This window comes from Eriocheir sinensis, unplaced genomic scaffold (assembly GCF_024679095.1).
Source record: "Eriocheir sinensis breed Jianghai 21 unplaced genomic scaffold, ASM2467909v1 Scaffold54, whole genome shotgun sequence".
Lineage (NCBI taxonomy): Eukaryota > Metazoa > Arthropoda > Malacostraca > Decapoda > Varunidae > Eriocheir > Eriocheir sinensis.
In genome coordinates, this window is record NW_026111876.1 from 231,533 (window position 1) to 257,965 (window position 26,433).

Here is a 26,433-nt window from a genome sequence, read left to right on the forward strand (position 1 = left end):
TGCATTTTGCTTTGTGGTCATTTCCTGCAGGTATTACCAGACTATTGTGGTGAAATGTTGTTTGTCCCTTTTAGGAGGTAAAACACGTTATCTCCACCGTGTTTAGTTTGTAGAATAACAGAGATTAAATGAGTCTGGTGTAATATTTTGATAGTATTATTAACTTGACCATTGTGGCAAATAGTAAGCAAGCAGACAATCTAAAAGGCATTCATGATTAGAAATGGATCTTGATGAGGTCAGTAACAGGTCATGTCTTGCCTTACAGTGTTCCTGTGACCACGAGTACCACAAGAACAGCGCTGTGCTCCCTGTGGAAGGCTGTGACCTGCCCACCATCACGGCCGGAGGTCACCAGGAGCAACACAGCACCAGGAGGTCAGGGTCAGGCTTTGGGGGTGGGAAATGACGCCACTCAATGTAATAATATTTGTGAAGATGAATTGTTGTTTCTTTCACTCAAGTTTATTTGTTCTTGTTTATGTAAAAACAGTTTTTACTCTAATGTCTTTACCCTCACTCCCTTTTACTTATTTTTTTGTTTTTATTTATTGCCCTTGAGCTGCCTCCCTCGCTGCTAAGATAAAGTAATCTCACAGTCCACTTACCCAAGAACTGAACATCACCAGCAACAGTCTTCACCCTGATGCCTTCACCCTTCCTCCACAGCCCGGCAGCCAAGAGGAGGAAAACAGCCAAGAAGGGGACGACTTTGAGTGTCACGAGGAGGAAAACAGCCAAGAAGGGGACGACTTTGAGTATTACGAGGAGGAAAACAGCCAAGAAGGGGACGGCTTTGAGTGTTACGAGCAGGAAAACAGCCAAGAAGGGGACGACTTTGAGTATTACGAGGAGGAAAACAGCCAAGAAGGGGACGACTTTGAGTGTTACGAGGAGGAAAACAGCCAAGAAGGGGACGACTTTGAGTATTACGAGGAGGAAAACAGCCAAGAAGGGGACGACTTTGAGTATTACGAGGAGGAAAACAGCCAAGAAGGGGACGACTTTGAGTATTACGAGGAGGAAAACAGCCAAGAAGGGGACGACTTTGAGTATTACGAGGAGGAAAACAGCCAAGAAGGGGACGGCTTTGAGTATTACGAGGAGGAAAACAGCCAAGAAGGGGAAGACTTTGAGTGTTAGGAGGAAAACAGCCAAGAAGGGGACGACTTTGAGTATTACGAGGAGGAAAACAGCCAAGAAGGGGACCACTTTGAGTATTACGAGGAGGAAAACAGCCAAGAAGGGGATGACTTTGAGTGTTACGAGGAGGAAAACAGCCAAGAAGGGGACGGCTTTGAGTATTACGAGGAGGAAAACAGCCAAGAAGGGGACGACTTTGAGTATTACGAGGAGGAAAACAGCCAAGAAGGGGACGACTTTGAGTATTACGAGGAGGAAAACAGCCAAGAAGGGGACGACTTTGAGTATTACGAGGAGGAAAACAGCCAAGAAGGGGACGACTTTGAGTATTACGAGGAGGAAAACAGCCAAGAAGGGGATGACTTTGAGTGTTACGAGGAGGAAAACAGCCAAGAAGGGGACTTTGAGTATTACGAGAGGAAAACAGCCAAGAAGGGGACGACTTTGAGTATTACGAGGAGGAAAACAGCCAATAACGGGACGACTTTGAGTATTACGAGGAGGAAAACAGCCAAGAAGGGGACGACTTTGAGTATTACGAGGAGGAAAACAGCCAAGAAGGGGACGACTTTGAGTATTACGAGGAGGAAAACAGCCAAGAATGGGAAGACTTTGAGTACGAGGAGGAAAACAGCCAAGAAGGGGACGACTATGAGTGTTACGAGGAGGAAAACAGCCAAGAAGGGGACGACTTTGAGTATTACGAGGAGGAAAACAGCCAAGAAGGGGATGACTTTGAGTGTTACGAGGAGGAAAACAGCCAAGAAGGGGACGACTTTGAGTGTTACGAGCAGGAAAACAGCCAAGAAGGGGATGACTTTGAGTATTACGAGGAGGAAAACAGCCAAGAAGGGGACGGCTTTGAGTATTACGAGGAGGAAAACAGCCAAGAAGGGGTCGACTATGACAATTACGAGGAGGAAAACAGCCAAGAAGGGGACGACTTTGAGTGTTACGAGGAGGAAAACAGCCAAGAAGGGGACGACTTTGAGTATTACGAGGAGGAAAACAGCCAAGAAGGGGACGACTTTGAGTATTACGAGGAGGAAAACAGCCAAGAAGGGGACGGCTTTGAGTATTACGAGGAGGAAAACAGCCAAGAAGGGGACGGCTTTGAGTATTACGAGGAGGAAAACAGCCAAGAAGGGGACGGCTTTGAGTATTACGAGGAGGAAAACAGCCAAGAAGGGGATGACTTTGAGTGTTACAAGGAGGAAAACAGCCAAGAAGGGGACGACTTTGAGTGTTACGAGGAGGAAAACAGCCAAGAAGGGGACGACTTTGAGTGTTACGAGGAGGAAAACAGCCAAGAAGGGGACGACTTTGAGTATTACGAGGAGGAAAACAGCCAAGAAGGGGACGACTTTGAGTGTTACGAGGAGGAAAACAGCCAAGAAGTGGGACGACTTTGAGTGTTACGAGGAGGAAAACAGCCAAGAAGTGGGACGACTTTGAGTGTTACGAGGAGGAAAACAGCCAAGAAGGGGACGACTTTGAGTGTTACGAGGACGAGAGCAAGACCAGTGAGGCGGAGGGCTGTGACGGGGCGGACCACCCCATGCCCGCCCAGCACTTCCAGCTCCCACTCAGAACAGGGAAAAAAAATGTCCGGAGTGCAAGGAGGAGTTTTCCACGAAGAAGGCCGCCCTGAGCCACCGCTGCCACCAGACCAAAAGGAAGGAGCGTGAGAAAGTGACCTACTCCTGCAAGGGCTGCCTGCGTAGGTTCCTGCTGCGGAGGGAGTACTTGAAGCATGCCGACGCCTGCTGCAAGAACACTCCCGTCGCCTGTAATCTGTGCCTGGTGAGGAGAGGACACACTCACTTCTTTCTCACTCTGCTGTCACCCCTGTGGTATGAATGTGATGTCTGTTATCCATGTCTGTATCTGTGTCTATATCCATGTCTGCCACAGTCTGCAGTGATCCAGCTGATACAGAAAGACCCCAAAATCTACTTGGCTGTGGTACCTCTTTAGCAACTGGGTAGAGAGTTGTCTTCCCGTCTGGCTGGTCGTGGGTTCAGTCCCCAGCACCGGAGAGTTTATTTCCCTCTTTCCAGGCTAGATCAATTGCTTGTGTTTCAAGTCACTGAGACAATGTATAAATAAATACATTCAAGAAGCTTTCAGTACACATCAGATACGTGTAATCCTGAGCTCAACCTGAGGCATGGTGATTCTATACGGCTGAAAAGTGTAGCAGCAATTTCTTCTGCACCCACAGCCGTGATATCTTTGATGGACGCTTCTCTGCCTTTCCTCATGTGTGTAACTTGTCACTGACATGGATGTGGACCTGAACATTGACGTGGATCACACACAAATGGATGCCCAGCTGAATGTTGAACTCATAGGTAGTGTATTGTTCTCTCTTTTCCTCAGGTAAAGTTACCCAGTGCTGCTTACCTGCCTGGCCACCTGGCTGCCCTGAAGCCTCCTCTCAGCAAGGTGAGAGATTACTATTGCTGTTGAGTAAGTGAAGGTTGGGGCATGCACTAAGCTGTGCATGGCCTTAGTGCTCGTCTCTGTGTCATTGGCCCTTGAACTTGTTATAGCTAACAAGAACCCGTCACTCTGGGACACAGAGCCAGTGTGAAATCTGTGCTGCTACTTTCCCCAGATACCCATTTATCCTCCAGCCTGAAAGAGAGGATGAACAGCCAGGGGAGCCGGGCGCTGGCTGACCAGAGCCAGGATCAAACCCGGGCCATGGATTCAGAGCTAGGAATGCTAACCATTACACCACCTGAGACTGTAGAGGCCAAGGCAGACAGGGAATCAATAGGAGAGTGTAACAAAACAGACTACACTAAAATCAGACTGAGAAGTGGAGAAAGTTGGGACAGACCTCTTGTCATGCAGTGTAGCTATTATCAGCTAAAGATGATGACAACATGTTTTTTGTGTAGATTGTGACGTTGTTGGTGGCTGATGCGTGTGTTGAGGCTTCCCTGTCCCTTGCAGGGCAGCACCTTGTGTGAGGCGTGTGGCTGAGGGATCAGCAGAAAGGAGGCGCTCCAGCGGCACGAGGCGAGAGTCCACGGGAAGGCCCACGGCAGCCACCAGTGTGGCCGCACCTTTCCCCACACCTCCCCGCTGGCCAAGCACCTCAGGCCACACCAGGGATGCACTTGTCCGGAATGTTCCAAGGTGTTCAGGTAGGCTGCAGGGAGTGGTACCTTTTATTCCTAGTTCTGTCAGCTGCATGTCTCCCCCCAGGGGTGAAAGTAAGATTAGATTCTTGCCGGTACTGTCTTCAAAAGTGTACCCCTGCGTACAGGCTGTAGACGGCTGTATATCTCTTACCAGTACGGTGTACCACTGCGTACCGGCTGTATATCTCTTACCAGTACGGTGTACCACTGCGTACCGGCTGTATATCTCTTACCAGTACGGTGTACCACTGCGTACCGGCTGTATATCTCTTACCAGCACGGTGTACCACTGCGCATCGCTGTATAGCTCTGACCAGGACGGTGTACCACTGCGTACCGGCTGTATATCTCTTACCAGTACGGTGTACCACTGCGTACCGGCTGTATATCTCTTACCAGTACGGTGTACCACTGCGTACCGGCTGTATATCTCTTACCAGTACGGTGTACCACTGCGTACCGGCTGTATATCTCTTACCAGTACGGTGTACCACTGCGTACCGGCTGTATATCTCTTACCAGTACGGTGTACCACTGCGTACCGGCTGAAGACGGCTGTATATCTCTTTCCCATGTGGTATTGATGTGCTGGATATCCCCTTCCAAGGTGCAGGACTTTACATTTTTCTTCATTGGAATGTAGCAGCCACTTTGTTCCATTCCTGTATCTTGATGATGTTTTCTGGTAATAATTTATTTTTCAGTCACTGCCGAGTGGCCTAAGACTACCCACATGCTGTCCAGAAGACCACCCATCAACCCGGACTCTAGAAGGTCCAGTGAATCAAGAATGAGTTCAGGGGAGCAGCATGAGCCAAGCATAACTGGCGCCACTATAAAAAATTGCCTGCGCCATGAGGGGCTTGGGACGACCACCTGGGCCCTGAAGAAAGCCTACCGGCGCTACAGGTAGAGATGTACAACAAAGAAAAAAAAAGTGCTATTTATTGAATTACCAAAATCATGAACACATCCGCATCCGTGAGGATGTCATAATCTGACATCCGCATAATATGTAAATGTGACATCCGCACACACATTCGCATCCGTGAGGATGTCATAATTTGATATCCACATCCGCATCCGCAAAATATGTAAATATGACATCTGCATACACATCCGCATCCGTGGATCTAAAATATGACATCCGATACATGACTAATCTATACAACTGATTTTCGTTGAATTCTAATTAACTCATCCGCTGTGATTAGCATGGATTTGGCTTTCACTGGTAGCCTGGAAACATATACGTATTCCCAGGTCTTTCTCTGCCTCTGTGGTGGATAGAGGAGTGTTTCCTATGTGGTATTGATGTGCTGGATATCCCCTTCCAAGGTGCAGGACTTTACATTTTTCTTCATTGGAATGTAGCAGCCACTTTGTTCCATTCCTGTATCTTGATGATGTTTTCTGGTAATAAATCCACAGTCAAGGGGTTAAAGAAGTCTTGATCGTAGAAGAACTCTTGCAGTGATCCGTGACACCCGGAAGGGGTGGGGCTCAGGGGACAAGTGGCCTGGTGTCTCTTGTGGTTATGAACAGACTCATGTTCATTGTTTTTCCCGGTGTTTCAGCTGCAGATCCAACCTCACGCTGCACCGCCGGGCCCACCACATGCGCCTACCACTGCACCGCCTGCAACAAACATTGGAAGTTCCACGCCAGCTACACCTACCACATGAAGAAGGTGAGGGAGGGCCAAGGGACCACTCACATCCACTGCCATGGCCTTGGAGAGTTAGGGTGTGGCTTGGAGACTGTTTTGGCACCTGTTTCAACACATCTTAAATGAGGGTTCATATTTACCTGATTTGATAGACCTAAATGTGGTTGATGCATTAATAAAAAAGGGGAGTCTTGCAGCAAATGAATGATCTGTAATTTCATGTATAGATTGGAAAGAACAAGAATCATTGAGCAATCAGTTCAGTTAGTTAAGTGTCTTTGTAACCAGTAACAAGTGAAGGTGCGAGCATTGTGTGTAATCCCTTGGGGCCTATTTATCTATAGGGACCCCATAATATTTAGAAATTAATGAATAAAGAATATTGTTCATCACTATTGTCAGTTAATCTAATCAAAGTGTGTATATGCAGGAGGGCCACACTATTGTGTTCCTGAACATAATCCAGCCTCAGAATACATGAGGCGGCAGTGTTTGTAAGCTTCACTTTGTCTCGTCAGTTCCACGGGAGCAGCGGTGTGGCGGGTGCCGGCCGGTGGTGTGCTCTGTGTCGGCACTCCCTGACCTGCCGCGTCCACCACACTCAGAGGTAAGCCAGGGGTGTTGTGAGCCCTAACAGTGGACAGTAAGATGAGCCGTTGCATCTTTAATGAAGACTGAATTTATTCAACAAAGTTTGTTCATGAATATAAATAATTCATATTTTTTTCTTGACAATTCATGTTGTCCTTTGATAGAACAATATTTAAAACAATGGTTAACATAATTTTATTTTGATGAAACAAAAGAATATTAAACACAAAACAATACCTTTTGCTTCTATTTGATACTAGCTATTGATATGTTTTGATTCAACAAACATTGGTGTGTTGAGCAAAGTGTTCCCTGTTACCTTTTCTGCTCCCCTGAAGACCACCGGAGCACTCACCGCTTCTTCCTGTTACCATTTAAACTTGTTTTTATATCAGACTATTCTGACTCCTACAAGTGGTGGGTTAATAATAAAACAGTAGCAGCCACTTTTTGTTCCATTCCTGTAGCTTGGTGACGTCTTCTTGTAGGAAATCCGCACTCAAGGGGTTAAGCCGGGAGTGGAAATTTGAGGCTCAGGAACGTGCCAAAGCTGCAGTTCAAACTCTTGTCTTCAGTGGCCCAAGCTGCTACACCTCCTTCCTCTTGGAGCTGATGCAAGGCTGTGATGAGAAATTTTGTACACCCATGTCATCACCAAGTCTCCCGCAGGTTGTGGCTCCCTGCTCAGCCCTGCCCTCCTCAGCAAGAAAGGGACTGACAGCCTTGTCCCGCTGTCAGAGATGAGGAAGATTCAAGTGTACCCACCTCCAAACACCTCCCACCAGGCGCCTCCTGTGGGGGAGATCATTGTGGAGGTGTTGGAGGACACGGATGCAGAGTACCAGTACATCATCTTGGTAGAGGACGCTGCCGTGGCCCACTTCACCATGACGGACACTGCTGCCATATGGAACACCTCAGGCCGCCAGTGTAAGTGTTCTCTGTCAGTGTTGTAGTTAGGTTAGGTTAAGTTTAGGGTATCTTCAAACATGATAGCCAGCACCTTATGGTATAAATCAACAAAGAATAGCCTCACTTTGTTGTATAGAAAGTGGGTGTTCATCACTCCGGCATTTGTATCTGTCACCTCAGTTCCTGAGCTTGTGGTGGGTAAGAGCTTGGTACCCAGAGGTACTGCTAGTGTGACATCCAGGTCACCACAGTTTACCTTCTCTAGATTTTCCCAGGTGCTCATTTCCTGACCTTCCTGAAAGGGGAGCATGAAGAGTTTGGTAGACTGGGCGCCAACTGCCTCAGGCTGGGATTGAACCCAGGCCTGCTGGCTCACAGCTAGGCATGCCAACCACTGCACTGCTAAGGTGCCACTAAGTAGGCAAGGGTAAGAATAAGCAGCAAATTATCACCATATCTATAATACTTGGTTTTATTCATAAAAACTACAAAATTGGTCATCTGTGTAAATGAGTATATCATAACAATAACCTTTATAGAATATACATAAGGGAAACTTAAATAGCAAAATAATTGTTTAGCATCAGTTATTCTGGCCCCAGTGATGCCTTGTAGCACATGCCTCTCTGTGTCCTCTTTAGAAGTCCAGTAGTCGTGTAATGCCGGGATGTGAAGGCCGGAGAAGAAACTTAGAAGTACAAGGAAAAGACTTAGCTTAAGTCATTATAAGTGATTACAAGTAGTTGTAAGTGAGCATAAGTAGTTGTAAGTAATTATAAGTCACTGTAAGGCCATCATAGATGTGTAAGAAAATGTAAGTAGGTATTCTTGATCACAACCTATAACAGAGTACCCCCCCCCCCCACCCACCCCTCAGACAACAATTACACAATATTGTGCAATGCCACGCCAAGACTTCCTGCCAGAGAACTTAGCGTCTGTCGTCCCTCCCTTTCCCCCCCTTCCCCCTACCAGCCCACGCACCTCGGAATTGTTACCAGCCCTTGCTTGTCAGTCCCCTATCAGTTAAAGTCATCAACCCTTACATAGATTTTTTCCGCTGCTCCACATGAAATTTCATCACCTTGCACGTTAAGTGACCGCACCCATATATAAACTACCCTAGTTTTCCCTTCATTTTGAATTAAAACGTGATAGATTATAAATCAGCTACTTGGCCCCCTTGTCTGTGCGACGGGGCTGCCCCAGGACGGGTATAAAAACACGGGGCAGCGTTTCCCGGGCAGACTCGAGGCTCATCCGCTGTGTTTTACAGGTCCGGGCGACCCACTCCCTCTGCCACACACACACACCCCACACACACCTACACGAACCCGTGTATCCATCCCGATGTGTTCTTTTAGTTGTTAATCTCAATATTTCTCTTCTTTCCGCGGTAGGAGCTGTAGGAGAGAGCCCTGTATGCATTCTTGGAGCCATACCAAGGGTAGGAAACGGGGAGTCGAGTCCCCCTTACAATTCCCTCCTGTACTCCTATTGCGGGAAGAATTGTGGGAGTATATAGGCCAGTAATCTGTGCTTTATCTGTAGTGTAAGACGTGTTAGTGAAATAAGAGGCTGTATGTTTTGTCTTTACGGCGGAGATGGTTCTCGTCGTGTATGGGCTTTCCCGGAAATGTAACGTTCCCTCTCTGAGTCTCTTTCATACATCATATGAAGGAGATGCAAGAGCTTCGTGACGTCATCAAACAACGAGACTCAAGGATCACTGATCTTGAAAAGGAGGTAACTAGCCTGAAAGAAGCGTTGGACCACCAGGAGCAGTACTCACGGAGGAACAACCTTAGAATTACAGGCATTGAAGAAAAAGAAACCGAAGATGTTGCACAAATGACAATGGACCTGATTAACAAGAATGTGTGTGAAATGGAGCCCATTACAACTGATGACGTTGATCGAGTACATCGTGTCGGACGTAGGAGGGATGACGGAGTGCCTCGGCCTATACTGATACGATTCTCTACATATAGCAAGACAGCGGGTATATGCCAATAGAAGAAAACTGAATCCGAGACAGAGACAAGGAATTCCAGGAAGACCGTGGACTGGGACGACCGAGAGTGGAGCATCAAATGTGCAGCAGCAGGCCGCTACCCAGAACGTCTACGTCAACGAGGACTTGACTAGGCTTCGTGCCTCCTTGCTGTGGAGGGCTCGACGAGGCAAGTAGGCGAACAAAATCAAGGACTGCTGGTCATCGGACGGGAACGTGTTGGTGAAGGATTCAAAAGGTACTGTGAGGTCTGTGAGAAATGAGGATGAACTAAGGGCTATGATGTCACAATCTGGCTGAAAAGGTGTTGATAGAGCAAAAGTGAGTCATTGTGTGTGTGTGTGTGTGTGTGTTTATATACGCGTTTAAGGTGAAAAGCTGTTGATAGAGCGAGTCATTGTGTGCGTGTGTGTGTGTGTGTGTTTAGAGTGTGTGTGTGTGTGTGTGTGTGTGTGTGTGTGTATACCTATATGTGTAATTATATACGCGTTTAAAGTGAAAAGTTGTTGATAGGGCGAGTCAGTGTGTGTGTGTGTGTGTGTGTGTAATTATATACGCATTTAAAGTGAAAAGTTGTTGATAGAGCGAGTCATTGAGTGTGTGTGTGTGTGTGTGTGTGTATACGTATATGTGTAATTATATACGCGTTTAAAGGACAAGTAAAATAATGTGAAAACATTAATATACATATGTGTTCTGCGGCTCGATTTAAGAGTAAAAACAAAGTGAAACAGTAACGCCACTGAGGTGCGTCACCTAACTGTGTGTGCCTCTGTGTGGGGCCTGTGCACACTGCTGTGGGGAAGGCGTAGTGGTTGAATAGCCAAGAACGAGAAAGTTAAGGGGGACTATTATTATTATTATTATTATTATTATTATTATTATTATTATTATTATTATTATTAGTGGTGTTGGTGGTGGTAGTAGTATTACTACTACTATTTTTATTATTATTATTATTATTATTATTATTATTATTATTATTATTATTATTATTATTATTATTATTATTATTAATGGTGTTGGTGGTGGTAGTAGTATTACTACTACTATTTTTATTATTATTATTATTATTATTATTATTATTATTATTATTATTATTATTATTATTATTAATGGTGTTGGTGGTGGTAGTAGTATTACTACTACTATTATTATTATTATTATTATTATTATTATTATTATTATTATTATTATTATTATTATTATTATTATCATCATCATCATTATTACTATTGTTATGATTATGAAAACTATTGCATTTATATTTCTTATGAACATTGTATCAGATTCCGATTATGAATTTTGCTGCTGAATACTCATATATATGTGTATATGTGTGTGTATGTGCATGAGGCGTTTGCAAGTATGCAAGTATGTACGTATGTGTGTATGTATGTATGTATGTATGTATATGTGTATGTATGTATGTACATATGTATGTGGGCACATGGAAGAGAGAGAGAGAGAGAGAGAGAGAGAGAGAGAGAGAGAGAGAGATCTGTCATTGTTGTAATTGATATTCGTGATTGTATATTAAATGGTGTATATCAGAGCTGGGCACTTCCGTACCTCTGTCCGCACCTCCGCTCCTCCGGACCTGCGGACCTTTAAACGAGGTGCGGAGGTCCGAAGTGCGGAAAGTTTTTCAAAAGTGCGGAAGTAACAGGTGCGGAACGGTAGTATTTTAAGTCCGTACCTCCGCACCTGAGGTTTTCAAGGATAAAAAAAATGAAAACGACAAACAGTCCGCGCTCTGCAGTAATACTTCCGGTCGTTTACGCGGTCTGTGCTGCAGGGCATGTTTTCCGCCACTTGAGTGACGTCACTCATTCAGATTTCGACCCGATGTTGCATGTGTACTGAGGTATGATAATTATGATGAGTGTAAAAGTAGTTACTTTACATCAGGTGGTGGAGATTCTATGCGTTAAAATGACAATAATGATAACAAAAATAATGGTAATAATAATAATAATAATAATGATAATAATAATGCTGCTGCAGTATTGCCTTGTATTTCTTTTTTTTAAGGTACGGACTAGATTTTTCAGGCGCGCTTTAATAGTTTTGGGTACGGTACCGGAGGTGCTGATGAGCGGTACCGAACGAGTGAAAAAATTTTAGGCGCGGAAGTACAGGTACGGACTATATGTGTTTCGAGGTGCGGAGGAGCGGTACCGGACTACCCGATATCCAGTAACGCGCCCAGCTCTGGTGTATATGTATTCACTTGTATTTGCTTGTGTTTAAGGACTATTACTTTATGACTAGTTTGGGTTGTAGTTTAGGGATTTTTCGTTATTTCTTATATATTATTATTACTTTTAGGAACATAGAAGCTACTGAATATGAATGTTTTTGTATGTATTTGAAATACCCATGCATGATGGCTGGAGCAATGTTACCATATTGTGCAGTGTGTAATGGTGAGGTGCGGTGTGTGTGAAGCTGCCATTGGTGGGGAGGGGGAGATGTGTGTTGCCTGTTCTGCTGCTGTATCTCCATTTAGTGCACTAGAGAGTACCGATGAATTTATTAACTATTTAAAAGGAAATTTTGGCCCTTCGCAAATTCCTGAGTTTCAAAATTATGCAAACTTTAACCTTACAGATGAAAATGAAGCACAATACAATAACTTACTCGAACAGTTTGATCCAGATATAAATTATATGAATACTATACAAACAGACAACTTATCAAATAAGTACTATGATGGAGATAACTTTAACACGGAGATTAAAGCAATAAATGAAAACAACAGGTTCGCATTACTACATATGAATATCTGTAGTGTCCCTAAAAATCTTCAAAATTTATTATCGTATCTACAATGTCTGGACATGAGTTTTGATGTCATAGGCCTAACTGAAACATGGATAAATGAAACAAATAAAAAGTTGTATAGCATAAAGAAATATGTGCATAAAGAGTCATCTAGAAAAGTTAAAAGGGGGGGTGGGGCTCACTATATGTTAAGGAGGGCTTATCCTTTACTGAGAGAGAGGATTTATCAATCAGTAACAGTCACCTTGAGTCACTATTCATTGAGCTGGATTCCGGAAAGAAACTTAACAACAAAACCTTGATTGGTGTACTGTATAAGCCTCCGTCAGCAGCAGTGGATTCCTTCCTGGAAGCTCTAAGTGATGTTCTAAGTAAAGTGCAAACTGATCAGAAGGAGAGCTACATTATGGGGGATTACAACATGGATTTACTAAAGAACAAAGTAATAAGCAAGTGTCTAATTTTATAGATATATTTTTGAGCTATTCATTTCTACCACTTATTAACAAACCAACCAGAATTACCAGTTCCTCTGCCACACTTATTGACAATATATTCTGTAATTGTGTTCACAATAATAATTTTCTTTATGGTATCTTTGTACAGATATTTCCGATCATCTACCTATATTTTGCATTAAAAAGACGATTCAGCAAAATGAAGAAAATGCTAAATATGTAAATAAGAGAATATTTAATGACAGTAACATTAATAAATTTAGAGTAGTATTGATGAATAACATTAAGTGGAATAACATTATAGACATAACTGATTGTCAACAAGCTTTTTCAAAATTTCAAAGCCACTTTACAAATTGTTATGAAGAAGCATTTCCAATTGTCAAAATGAAGTTATGTTATAAAACAAGAAAAGATTGGCTATCAGCAGGTTTAAAAAAAGTCAATCAAAATGAAAAACAAACTTTATCTGATCCAGGTTAAGAGACCAACACCAGAAAATAAGAGAAAATATTCTACCTACAAAAGATACCTTCAAAAAACACTCAGACAAGTGGAAAGGGATCACCATAAGGAAGCATTTAACGATAACATTAGTAATGTTAGGAAATCATGGGACTTAATTAATGAAATTATTAATAAAAAGAAAAAGTGTAATTCTTTAACAAGGGAAATAATTATTAACAATAAAAAGGAAGTATGCCCCGAAAATATAGCAAATGGTTTTAATGAATATTTTGTGAATATAGGGACTAACTTATGCAATTCTATACCTTCTGTAATTCAAGGCCAGGCTGCTTATATGCCACCACCAAATCCTAAATCAATGTTTTTGTATCCCACTGGCAATAATGAAGTAATAAATATCATAATGTCATTGACAAGGAAAAGCCCAGGATATGATGGCATTGCTACAGAAATCATTAGATTGTCTCATCTTAATTATATTAGTGCATTGACTCATATAACACTGGGTAACAAAAAAATATTTTTTGAAAATTGTCCAGGGTTTTCCAGCTGAATTAGACTAATTTTGATGCTCTGAGTCCGAAAATGACCTTGGTTTTGCTCAATCAGGTCAAGATTTTTTGCTACAGAATTTTTTTTATAATCGATTTTTCGTAAAAAAACAAATTTCTGCGGATCATCAGCTGAGAAACCCTGACGATTTTTTCCGTTTTCCTCAAGAAATAAAAGTCAACGTATCCAAATTCATTCAGTTTTTATTTACTCCATCAAATTTGATAAGCATATAATACTTCTAAATAAACGTTACGTGACACAAAATTTCAGAGTTCACGGCATAAATCGGCGTTTCTTCGATTCCCGTGCGTGAGCAGCTGCTGGGTTGTCTCTCTTCAGCGACCAGCAGTAGTCCGCCAGCATGACTGCATCCCACCTCCCCTGGTACCTCTCCTCCATTTGGCGCATGTCCTGATGGAACCTTTCTCCCTGCTCGTCGCTCATCGCCCCAAGGTTTTCAGGAAACTTCTCCATGTGTGAGAATAGGAAGTGCATCTTTATACTCATCAAACACCCGAGTTTTTGAAAAGCCTCTATCATGCTGCTGATGAGTCTGGCGTGGTTTGCTGCCTTCGTGTTCCCCAGGAAGTTGTTCACCACCTCCACAAACGATTTCCAGGCGCACTCTAGCGTGTTCATGGAGTTTTGGAACTCTGTGTCGTTGATGAGCTGCCGTATCTGTGGGCCATCGAAAATGCCGGCCTTCAGCTTCTCAATGGTCAGTCGAGGAAAGGCTCAGCACAGGTAGTTGAAGCACCTCCCATCCTTGTCCAAAGCGCGTGAACTGTTTCATTAACCCAAGCTTCATGTGCAGCGGTGGGATCAATATCTTCTCCCGGTCAACAAGAGGTTCGTTTATGATGTTTCTCGCCCCAGGTACTAACTGCTCTCGCGCCGGCCACTCTTTCTTTACATAGTGCTGGGCTCTGTCTCGACTGTCCCACATACATATAAAGCATGGGTACTTTGTGAACCCGGACTGCTGACCAAGTAGAAAGTTCACCATCTTGAGGTCGACGCAGATGATCCATTGGTGCTGCTCATATTGGATTTTGTCGAGCACGTACTTCACTGCTTCATAGTTCTCTTCGAGAGTTGTGGAGTGCGCAAGAGGGATTGAGGCGAACTGGTTCCCGTTGTGGAGGAGCACACACTTCAAAGAGTGCTTGCAGCTGTCAATGAAGAGTCGCCAATCTCTCGGATCGTATTGAGAAGCGCCGAGTTTAACAAAAAGACCGGCGACATCTCGGCAGTACACGAGGTCTTCCTCCTGGCAGAAGTAGCCCATGCAGTCCTCATGCCTTCTACGAAAGAAAGTGATACGCGCGTCCTCGCCAAGTAGATTTTTCTCTTTGAGTCTAGAGGCCAACAGCTCGGAGGAAGTCTTCGACAAGCTGAGATCCCGAACCAGATCATTAAGCTCACCTTGTGAAAAGGGCTGCGGACCATACTCCTCTTCTGTATCTCCTCCCTCGTCTGTAGTGGTGGTACAGGAATTTCTTCGCAGTGAGCAACTGGACGGCGGGCAGATGGAAGGTCGGGGTACTGGAGGCTGTGCCGATTCTTCCGGTTGATGCCAGTAGTATTGATGGCGCAGAAGTAACAATCCGATGCATGGTCAAACGGCTCCCTCCAAACCATCGGAATCCCAAACTTCAGTGAAGTTTTCGCGCCCTTCGTCCACCGCCGGAGGTATTCCACGCACGTCTTGCACACCGTGTGCGGTGCCCAGGACTTATCTTGGTCACCCAGCTTGACTTCAAAGTAAGCCTGGTAGGCGCGCTTCACAAATCCTGTGATGTTCTTCCTGTCCACTGACAGCGTGTATTCTCCGCAGATGTAGCAGAAAACGTCAGGATTATTCCTGCATGACCGTCACGCGAAGCCAAATCAATGACCTGAAAAAAATTAAAAAAAAATATATGTAATATGTAATAGCAGGATGCAGCTGACTGTCAGCAGGATGACTGACTGACACGTATGCAGCTAATTTAGAGAAGTAAGTTAGTTTTGTAATTCGATATATTCTTCAAGAAAAATATGATTGAACTCAAAACCCCTGATATTAGCATATGTATAGCTCGTCAGGTAGGCCTATGGCTGTATCTCAAAAAGTTGACCTGATAGAGCAAAATCAGTGTGATATTCGGACTCAGAACACCAAAATTATTCAGAATCAGCTGAGAAACCCCTGACGATTTTTTGGTTGTTACCCTGTGTAATCAATCAGTCTCTGTCTCAAGGAGTATTCCCTCAAGAACTCAAAACTGCCAAAGTCATTCCCATTTATAAAGGCAGCGATGCTACTTTGATGTCTAACTACAGACCAGTATCGGTACTCACAGTATTCTCTAAAAGTTTTGAAAGAATCATGTACAAAAGGTTGATGGAATTTGTAAAATCATGCAATTTGTTATACAAACATCAATTTGGTTTTCGGGAGCAGCATGGTACTGATCTTGCATTAATCACTCTAATAGACAAGATATCAAAGGCATTGGATGAGGGGGATTATGTATTAGGGGTATTCTTAGATTTAAGCAAAGCCTTTGACACAGTTAGTCATGAAATACTGTTAAATAAACTAGAAACACATGGGATCAGGGGCACAGCTCATAAATGGTTACAAAGTTATCTGTCACATAGAAATCAATTTATAGTTTATAATGAAAACAAATCCAGTACTTTGCACATTAAATCTGGTGTACCGCAGGGATCCATTTTGGGACCACTGTTGTTTCTACTATATGTAAACGATATTGCAAATATTTCCCCAAATGTTACAACAATACTTTTTGCAGATGATACAAATTTATTTGTAAGAGGATCAAGTTTAGTTGATTTGTTTCATTCCATTAATTCTGAAATGAAGACTCTGGTTAAGTGGATACAGGCTAACAAGCTTTCTTTGAATATATCTAAGACCCATTATATGGTATTTCGAGCTAGAGGCAAAGAATTTAATACTAACACAAATGTGTATATTGGTCAGACAAAACTGAAGAGAGTAGAGTCTACAAAATTTTTAGGCATTATACTTGATGAAAAACTAAATTGGTTTAATCATATTATACATATTAAAAATAAAATTGCAAAAAGTATTGGGGTATTATGCAAAGCTAGGAAATATCTAAATTTTGAAACGTTAGTTACTCTGTATAATTCTTTTGTGTACCCATATTTAACCTATGGACTGGAGGTTTGGGGTCTGCCAGCAGTTGTCACATCCAAGTAATAGAAAAGATTCAGAAAAGATCCATAAAAATAATAACTTCTTCAGGAGCTAGAGATCATACTGCCGAATTATTTAAGGCTCTTAATATTTTGCCATTCAAAAAAGTATCAATATTGTATCACAAAACTAATGTTCAAGTTTGCAAAACAGATGGTTCCTAGCTCCATGAGGGACATGTTTTCCACCAACGAAAACATTCACTCCTACCCCACCAGGCAGCGGGGAAACCTGCGTGTGCCTCAGGGAAGAACCTTGCTAATACACAGGACCTTCCGCTACATGGGTGTTCATATTTGGAATGAAATAACATTAAATGTAGACCATCAGTGTTCAATGTCAACTTACAAACGTAAAGTTAAAGAATACTTACAGGAAAATTAGGAATGTATTTTGTAGCTTGCTAATTTGTACATGGGACATGCATTATTATTACTGTTATAAAGTACCTGTCGCTTCAATAATGTACTCTGTTCATTTAGGATTTTCAATAATTATTTTATTCTCAAGTACGAGTTAATGTTGGAGATTGAAACTATACTCTTTTGCAAAGTTAAACTTTTGGGGGTAAATATGAAATATAATGTCTTCCATATCTTAGCAAATGAAGTGGAAATGTATTTCATAACTGAACAGGGTATAGCAAACTATTAGAAGTAATGAGGGCAAAATATACCTTTTAGGTATCAGTCCTCATTGCCATGTGTTCTAATGTATATGTATGAAATCCAATAATATGAAAGTTATGTATGCTCATGGCAATAAATTATTATTATTATTATTATTATATGTACCTGGTTTTACAATGATTGTACACCCGCACAAGGGTAAAGATTTCGTGGAGAATCCTCAGCCTTATTCTGGTTACCATTGTGAGAGGAGAAAACTAGAAATCAGTCGTGTGTCCATTCGCCCACTTCCGTCAGTTTCGGGTAAATCGTGCCTTAAGTGAGGAATTAATTGTAAACCGTGTCGCCAGGCATGCCTATGTATTACCTTCTAAACTAAGTCACAGGAATAAATGTAAGCACTCCTATATATAGGCCTTTATTTCTTGTCACTCCCTGTTGTGAGATTTGTCTGGCCGGCTGTGAGTTAAACTAACCATTTACCGCCCCCGAGTCTGCCCCGCTCACCTCGCTACTCTGCCCAAGGGATCAGAGTCTCACTCTGGGTCATTTTAATCCCTCATTAAATCCTTAGTCCTTTATATACACATACTCTTAAGGTTCCCAGTGAGCTACCAGTGACATAGTACATCGGTAGATCTCTGGGTGGTGGCAGCAAAACTACCCCTAGGGTGAGTCCCCCTTGTTTTTCCCCAGATATCCATTAGTTGAACTTCCTTTTTTTTTTACATCATTTAGTGCCCCGAATTTCCGGGCACGACAGTCAGTAGTCAGAAGTGTGGTACAAATAGACAGAGGAGCAGCTTTTTTGACATTCAACAAGTCTTCTGTCTCAGAATATTTGCACCCAGTAGCTGCCACACCATTACCATTTAAGTAATTCTTGACACCATGAGTGGTTAGGTTGGGAAACTGGCCTTTAAGCTCTGGCACACTTCAGGTTATTGACAGATGGTGGTATTGAGAAAGAAGGGTGACAATAATTTCTTCCCTTTGAATGGTCCTTACAGATGTTGTCTATTGTCTGGTACTGTTGTCCTGATCAGCACTGGTGACAAGACATGTAGACGAAGCTAATACTCATTCTTGAGCTTGTAAGATCTCTTCCATACTTCACAGAGGCAGACAGTGACATGGAACGGGTATAAGATGGCGAAAGGCACTAATGTATGGGAGATGATGATCCAGGCCGAGATGCCGCAGAAGTTGAGTTGTGTTGGGTGGGCGGGCATCAACGATGGACGTCTGGAAGGAGCTGATCGTCCACACGGCAAGACTTCACACCTGGAGGAAGGTAACCTGTAACAAAGCATGCCAAGATGAGACGTCCCCGCACACAGATACCTATTGTGTTTTTTTATTCATATATTATTGCCAGAATGACATTTAAGAAATCCCATTGATATCTTAATTGTAGTTTCCATTTCACTTTATGCATCCTCCTCAGAAAAGTAACCCTAGTTTAAAATGAGAGCTGCCAGAGCTCACAAGAGGTGTGATGGAGGAGGCAATATAATGTTGTCACCCTGAGTGGCCAAATGTACAGCAAGTTTAGCAGTTTAGGCTAAGGCCTATCTATGGTATATATTATATCCACTCATTATGATTTACACCTTATTATAATGACAATTTTAAAAAAATAATAAAGGGGGCTTCTTACCCCGCATGTGGGGTAAAACGCCCACTGGGTAGGCCTTTTACCCCACTCTGGCTCACAATAATAAAACTCACAGAAACATAAGGAAAATAGTTTTTTCACATTATAGAAATATATTATGTATTCCCTTTTTGAAAACTATACCCTATAAATCTCTCTTGATGTGAAATATAGGAACACAATCAAATTTGTGTCTCCTGATAAACAGAATGTAAATTAAACATTTAATTAATTTTCTAAAAGGTATCCCCTTCTTTTAGACTAGTAATATTAGACTAGCTTCCCTTTCTTCTGAATTTTTGTAACAAAAGGAACATCTACTTTCATGAGAAATATATGGAACTAAATATTCAATTAGTTTGATAAAGTATGTCCTTTCTGTTGCATATTGATATCTGAAACAGTTAAAAACACCAACTTCCTTATAGTCTTAAACTCAAAAGTGTTCAAAAACTTAAACAAATTCTATTTATAGCAATACTGTAATGCCTAATCAGACTCGCAGTTTTGACATACATACAGATCTAGGCCTACTCCAGTTGTGCATTCTGCATGTGGCCAATTTCTACAACCCCGACATTGGACCCATTTTTCTGATGGTCTGCTATTAGCAAATAGTTCCCCACACCAGTGGCGTATATAGATCCATGGAGAGGGGGGGGCCACAGTCACCCGGCCCATAGGAATAAATCTAGGATTTTTCAATGTGTGAGCAGCGACCAAAACGAGCCTCTAGAGTTGGGGGTTTGGTGAATATTTTTTAAAATGAAGCATTTTAAGGGTTACTTTGTAGTCTCAAGATCGGTATATTGCACAATTAATATATATTAATGGTAAACCAATTTAAAGAAGCTTACGTATACCTATACATACCACTATACAAATTCACTAACGCACCAAGCATATACAATTGTAGCGTGTGGTGACACTTTCAAGGATTTGTATGAGCAACGATAAACTAGCAAGACACAAGTAATTTTGTTTCAACATCACTATTTTTGTTGTCAATCAGGATCAACAATTATCATCACTGTCCAGCACAAGAGTTATTAAAAATAAAAGAAACTTTCATGCAGGGCAAGTTGCAACAACACGTAGTACCACACGGTCCACACCACTGAACGCCAAGTTTCCTCATTTTGAAAGTCAACACTAAACTCATCACAAATTCACAAGCCAGTCTTCGGCAATGACCGGGGTTTGATCACTGTCTGTCTGCCCGCCAATGATCACTGGTTATTACATGATATGATGGTATACACAACACAAGGCTATCACTCGTATTTCACCCAGATAGCGAAAAATACAGACCAGTCACCGTCACCACTCACCCAGTACACGCCATTCAAACTCAACTTAGCTCAGTGTTGCACGCTGGTGACTGTGGCTACCTACATCCACGGAATTTTCCCTACACATTCCCTACACGGAAAAAAATAATATAAAAAAAAATTTGTCATATATATAAATATATATATATATATTTATATATATTTATATATATATATATATAGATTGATATATATAGATAGAGTGAGAGAGATAGAGAGAGAGAGAGAGAGAGAGAGAGAGAGAGAGAGAGAGAGAGAGAGAGAGCGTCTCAATATTTAACTACGTATGGTAGAAATGTATGAAAGACTGAAAGTTGATAAATACATAGTATATATATATATATATATATATATATATATATATATATATATATATATATATATATATATATATATATATATATATATATATATATATATTGTGTGTGTGTGTGTGTGTGTGTGTGTGTGTAAAAGTAGAGTCTATAGAATTATATACTACAATATAATGAACAAAAGTTATTAAATTATACTTACATTCACGATACTGCCACTGGACTTTCTAGAAGGATGTTTGAGTCTAATCTGAGAACATCATTTCTTTCATTTTCTGAGTATTTGGCAAAGTATCTTGACCTTGCACAAGAATAATGTTTAACCAAAGACGATGTCACATCAAAGGTTGAGGGAAAGCTTTCAGAAGTTTTGATAATTGATTCCAATGTCTTTACAGACGTCAATGGTCAGCCGTCTGTCTGTCTGTCTGTCGCTGACTTTTTCCCCACGTTCCCCTACGAAAAGACGATTTTCGCCGTAGGTGCCCCTACTCCTACAAAGCCCTGAAATCCCTACCGTAGGATTTTCCCCACGTGGCAACACTGACTTAGCTCCGGTGACCCGCTCCTGAAACCGACCAGCCAATAGGAACATGAAAATCTGGTAATCTCTGAATTCTGATTGGCTCGTGCTCCCCAGGCCTTCCATTTCTAGAAACTAGAGCTTTCATAAAGTCAGCCGATGTCAGCAAACTGTCATCGGATCCCACCCTCTTTTCTTCTCTCTTCACATTTTTAGACCAGGAAAACACATTTCTCCAGTCTATTATTATTTTCTTCTATCAGTTTAAGAACGGAATTAACTAATGTAGTATGTAATGAGAACACTGTTTTATGGGCTGGTTTTCTTATGATAGAAAACGTATGGAGAAGTAATGCAGGAAAGAGAACGGAAAATTGTAGGGGCTCTATGGGGATCTATTCTATTTATAATAGCTAAATAATTTAGCTATTATAAATAGGTCCCCATCAGCCTAAATATGAGTTTAATGTAAGAAGGGGGCTCTGAAGGGCACATTACTGATGTTGAAGACTTGGAGAACTAATAATCAATATCAATAAAAAAAAAAAAAAATCGCCAAATTTTAACAGGATAAAAAAAAAAAAAAAACTGAACCAAAGGGGGGGGCCATGGCCGAGTGGCCCCCCCCTATATACGCCGGTGCCCCACACACCAAACAAGGCCATCTGCCAATTTGCTGATAATGCGGTATAAGGCCCACATGTGGGGTAAAAGGCCTCCCTGTGGGCAACTTACCCCAAAGGCACAGGGGGCCTCTTACCCTGGAAACTCATATATACACAAAATGTCACCATCTTTCCTACAAGTAAGTAGACAGAGTATAATCACATGCAATATGGTCTAGACATCTTAATTAGAGCAATTATCCATAGCCATCAGGCTAACTCTAAAGTTCTTTGTCGTTAATTAGGTATCATTAAAATCACTGAAAACTTACAAGAAATTAGTCAAAAAGAAGAAATGTCCCCTTGTGGCCAGAGCAACTGTCCATTGTTTACTCCAGTAGTTCCTGTGAGCACAGAGAGTTGGCGTTGCCTGCTTGATCATGTGACTGCTTGAGAAAAGAAAGAAAGAAAGAAAGAAAGACAAAACCAAGGGAGGCCTTTCACCCCAGGGGGGCATCTTATCCCCCCAACCTTACCCTACTAAGTATTGAGGTCACCAGTAGGGTTGCACCGATAAGCAATTTGGCGACACGACATCGATTAATGTAACCAATAATAACGATACCGATTAATCGGCCGATTATTTATAAATTGTAAATGTGATTAATCTTCACTAATTACTGGACATTGGTACCACAAAGTTAAAGACATACCGTAACCCACATGTTTACAACTTTGTTTACTGCCCAACTGTCATCTCCTGCATGGCGAACAAATACGTCTAGTAATTTGTTACTTATAATTTAGCCTTGCTTTGTGGAAACATCCTGCTTTTAATTGTGGTGATCCGAGATGCTACTAGGAATGGTAGTGTACAGAAAGTTTATCAATCTCTCAAGTTTTCTACTAATTTACTGTCTTATGCACGGCAGGCATGGTGAAGGATGTTACCCAATTAATGTTTTTACATTACAATTTAAGAGTGTTTAACATCAAGTGCTGAGTAAAATCACTTGTCTAGCTCCATACTTTTCATGATATATTACAATAACTTATTTCCATATGCACGGCAGGCTTGGTGAAGGACATTACTCAGTTATTGTACTAAGCAAGTTGAAATAGGTATATAATTTTTCTTGGTTGTAATATAAAGTAATATGTTGATTTTTTTTCTAGTTTCAAAGTTGAAGCAAATACCAGTACTTCAGTTCATATCATAATTTTATATATCAATTTGAATTACATAATATACATTTGCATAGGGACTTGTTGGAAATAAATGCTGTGGAAAGGTATCAGATTTTTGGTAACATCACCATCCTTACATTAACATTATTAGTATTGTGTTATGTACAATGTATTATAAAAAAGAGATTATAAAAGAGAGAAAAAATAATAATCGGCCCCGATTAATCGGTCAAAAGACCGATTACCGATTAATCGGCAAAGTGGCCGATTAGGCCGATTACCGATTACTTACCGATTAATCGGTGCAACCCTAGTCACCAGCCTGAATCTTGGGTGTCTAGCCATCATGGACTGGACTAGGTGATAGGAGGAAGTTATGAGGTTATGGAGGAGAAAAGTAATGCTCATTGAATTGGAATAGTTTGTTAAACATTTATTTATTTTCCACTAATATGACAACTTCCCGTTCCCACCTAGCCCAGTTCAAGGTAGCTCCTAACATTCGGTATCTAAGTTAGGGCCGGCAATGTGAATCCTTCATTAATAAGAGAATCATATTTGCATATCTCTGTTGCACATTCTCACTGACACAAGCCAGCAGGTGTAGATGTGTTTGTACATTGCAGGACCATTGAGATTATTTTTATTAAGTGGTGCAAAATTGTTTTCCAGGCCATCCAGGATGAAGGTGGTCTGCAGGGTGGTCTGACGGCACAGCAGCACCATCAACTATCAACCCTGAGGAGAGATGCGTCATTAGCTGGCAGGGCTCGCGGCACGGACAGTGGACAGCCAGTGGGCATGGCAATCAATTTTGAAGTGTTTCCTACAACTTGTAGCTGTGTCACCGATGAGCCCAACACCCTGAAAACATTTCTTGCTTTAAAAGATGTAAATGGTAATGTCTCGAACAATATGGAGGATGCAGTTATTTGGGATGGAGAAAAACTACATGGAGCTCATGAAGAGGTCACTAGTGAAGAGAATGAAGTGCTAAGCTTGGAAGTTCTCAGTGCAACAGCAGATGAATTAAATAAAGCTGTGCAAGGAATGAGTGAAGGAAAAGCAGGAAGAGGAGATGGCCTAGTTAAAGATGCTAGTGATTTCATACCTATTAAATTTAGTAGAAGTTCTGCATTGTAAGTAACACATCAAACCAATCACATCAATACACTTTACCATTTGGTGCTGTAAAATTAAATAAACCTTAAAGACAGTATTTGATCATCTTAAGGAACCCTCCTGGCAGAAGCTGTAGAGGAACAGTGAATGAGGAGAGCTGAGCCATGGGGAGCAGTGAGTATGTGGCTGCCTCTGTAATTGGCTGACAGCCCTCATCCATGCTGGCTCCAGTTTCCTATTATATATGTAAGGGTTAGAATGGCTTCCTTTGTGCTAGGGGGGAGGGTGGACAGTGCTAGGAGGAAGGAATGATAACTTTAATGTGTTGTGTAAGGATGGGAGGGAGAAAGGAATGAAAGCTTGTATCAGAGGTTTGGTGTGGGTGTAACAGTCATGGATGTATATTGTGGAATGGTTGAATGGGTGAAGTGTGGTGCTCTGAGATGGTTTAACCCCTTGACTGCAGATTTCCTACAAGAAGACATCACCAAGCTACAGGAATGGAACAAAAAGTGGCTGCTACAATTCAATGAAGAAAATGTAAAGTCCTGCACCTTGGGAGGGGAAATCCAGCATATCAATATCACATGGGAGGCACTCCACTATCCACCACAAGGCAGAGAAAGCCAGTGAAGGCGAAATATGTGCCAATTGGGTTAAACATGTGACAGGCACGAGGGAGGGTGTTAGAGGCGGACCACCAGAGAAATGGATCAATAGAGTGGACAAGAATGAGAGAGATGGTAGATGAGGGACTAAGTGTGCTGAGAGATATAACAGGGAAAGCTGGAGATATACTGTTGTGGCCACCCCCTTGAGGGAAGCTCTCATAGGGGGACAAACACTGTGTCAGATGCAGAAGAAACAACAACTCAAATTTAATAACAAGAATTTAAGGAGTCTCCTAGAGGCCGCCACCACTGACCCTTGTGCTGAAGCCTTGTGAATTGGTTTAAATTTATGTAAGATGAATAGCCTACATGTGCACTATGTCTAAACACAGCAATGATTAGGTTCAAGCATTTGTGCAGTATCGTGACATTAGTGAATCCTACTATGGTTAAAATAACACTAAAATAAACTTCCATCATTGAGCAAGTTTTAAAGTTAGGATAAGTGTCTGCAGCCATGGATCAGCAAAGGAAGAGATCGCCTGGCTGCTGCTCGCCTGGTAGTTCCCAAAAGGTCTATAGTATTCTTTTTACAGCATAGGAGGCAGCTGAAGGCAAAACAATATGACAAGAAGCATGCAACTCACCATCCCGATAATGTTAGCAAAGGTGACCGCTGGGAAATCCGTGACGTCATGTGTTAACTATTGAGGCAGCGACCTATTACTGGGCATCCAATAATTGTTTGTCATTGTTCAAACTTTTATTTTCCTCTTCCAAAATATTTCTACGTGATATATATGCACGAGAAGGGAGGAGAATGCCTTGACAGGAGGAAGGAAATATCTTAAGTCCGTATTCTCAGTGACAACAAAAACATGGTTTACGGTCATTTCGTCCACACGTCAATTCGCCCACATGTCAGAGTCAGTTCGCCCACATGTAAGTCAATTCGCCCACACGTTTCACGTCACGTCTACATTGTTGGAGTAGTCATATAGTACCATGTCATTGGTGTGTAGTTGGAGAGGCCGCCATCAGGGCAGTGCAGCAGTAGAAGGCTTGTTGGGGCTTTTATCGAGTGGTAAATAGAGAATTAAAAAGAGAAAAGCTATATGTAAGTTTATTAAACCCATGTGCCGAATACAAATATATGATTAAAACCTTTAAGACCTACTTAAATAACCTTTGCTAATACATGCAAGATTCAGCTGCACACTGGGCCATTGAGATGAGCGCAAGCTTTCAGCAGTTGATCATATGATGACCTCTCGCCCCTTACATGCTCATCCCAAAAAGCGAATATTCTACGCTGCATTATTTTCTCTCGTTTACAAATAAATAAGAAAACGAGAATGATCAGCTACATTTTTATTAACAACAGTGTTACTCATTGTATTGAAGTGTAATTAATTGTTACAAGTCCCAGAGAAACACGGGTAATTTACGATAACTGAAAGAATATAGTT

The 26,433-nt window shown here is 41.8% G+C and overlaps 1 protein-coding gene across 1 annotated transcript; it reads left to right on the top strand.

Annotated features, from left to right (window-relative positions):
* Positions 1-223: 223 nt before the first annotated feature.
* Positions 224-24,450, top strand: LOC126993003 (uncharacterized protein DDB_G0290685-like). Its single transcript, XM_050851827.1, has 10 exons — positions 224-378; positions 1,739-2,540; positions 2,585-3,591; positions 4,108-4,301; positions 5,003-5,207; positions 5,876-5,988; positions 6,486-6,574; positions 7,228-7,488; positions 18,733-18,907; positions 23,904-24,450. Exons 1-3 carry the CDS (start codon positions 224-226, stop codon positions 2,792-2,794), a joined length of 1,167 nt encoding a protein of 388 aa, XP_050707784.1. The 3' UTR covers positions 2,795-3,591; positions 4,108-4,301; positions 5,003-5,207; positions 5,876-5,988; positions 6,486-6,574; positions 7,228-7,488; positions 18,733-18,907; positions 23,904-24,450.
* Positions 24,451-26,433: the final 1,983 nt, after the last annotated feature.

Bases quoted from the DNA above. Each gene is read 5' to 3' on its own strand.
- LOC126993003 (XM_050851827.1), top strand. From the start codon at position 224: ATGGATCTTGATGAGGTCAGTAACAGGTCATGTCTTGCCTTACAGTGT. The intron at 379-1,738 runs GTCAGGGTCAGG...GGAGGAAAACAG, and splicing joins GAGCAACACAGCACCAGGAG to CCAAGAATGGGAAGACTTTG. The intron at 2,541-2,584 runs GTGGGACGACTT...ACAGCCAAGAAG, and splicing joins AGGAGGAAAACAGCCAAGAA to TGGGACGACTTTGAGTGTTA.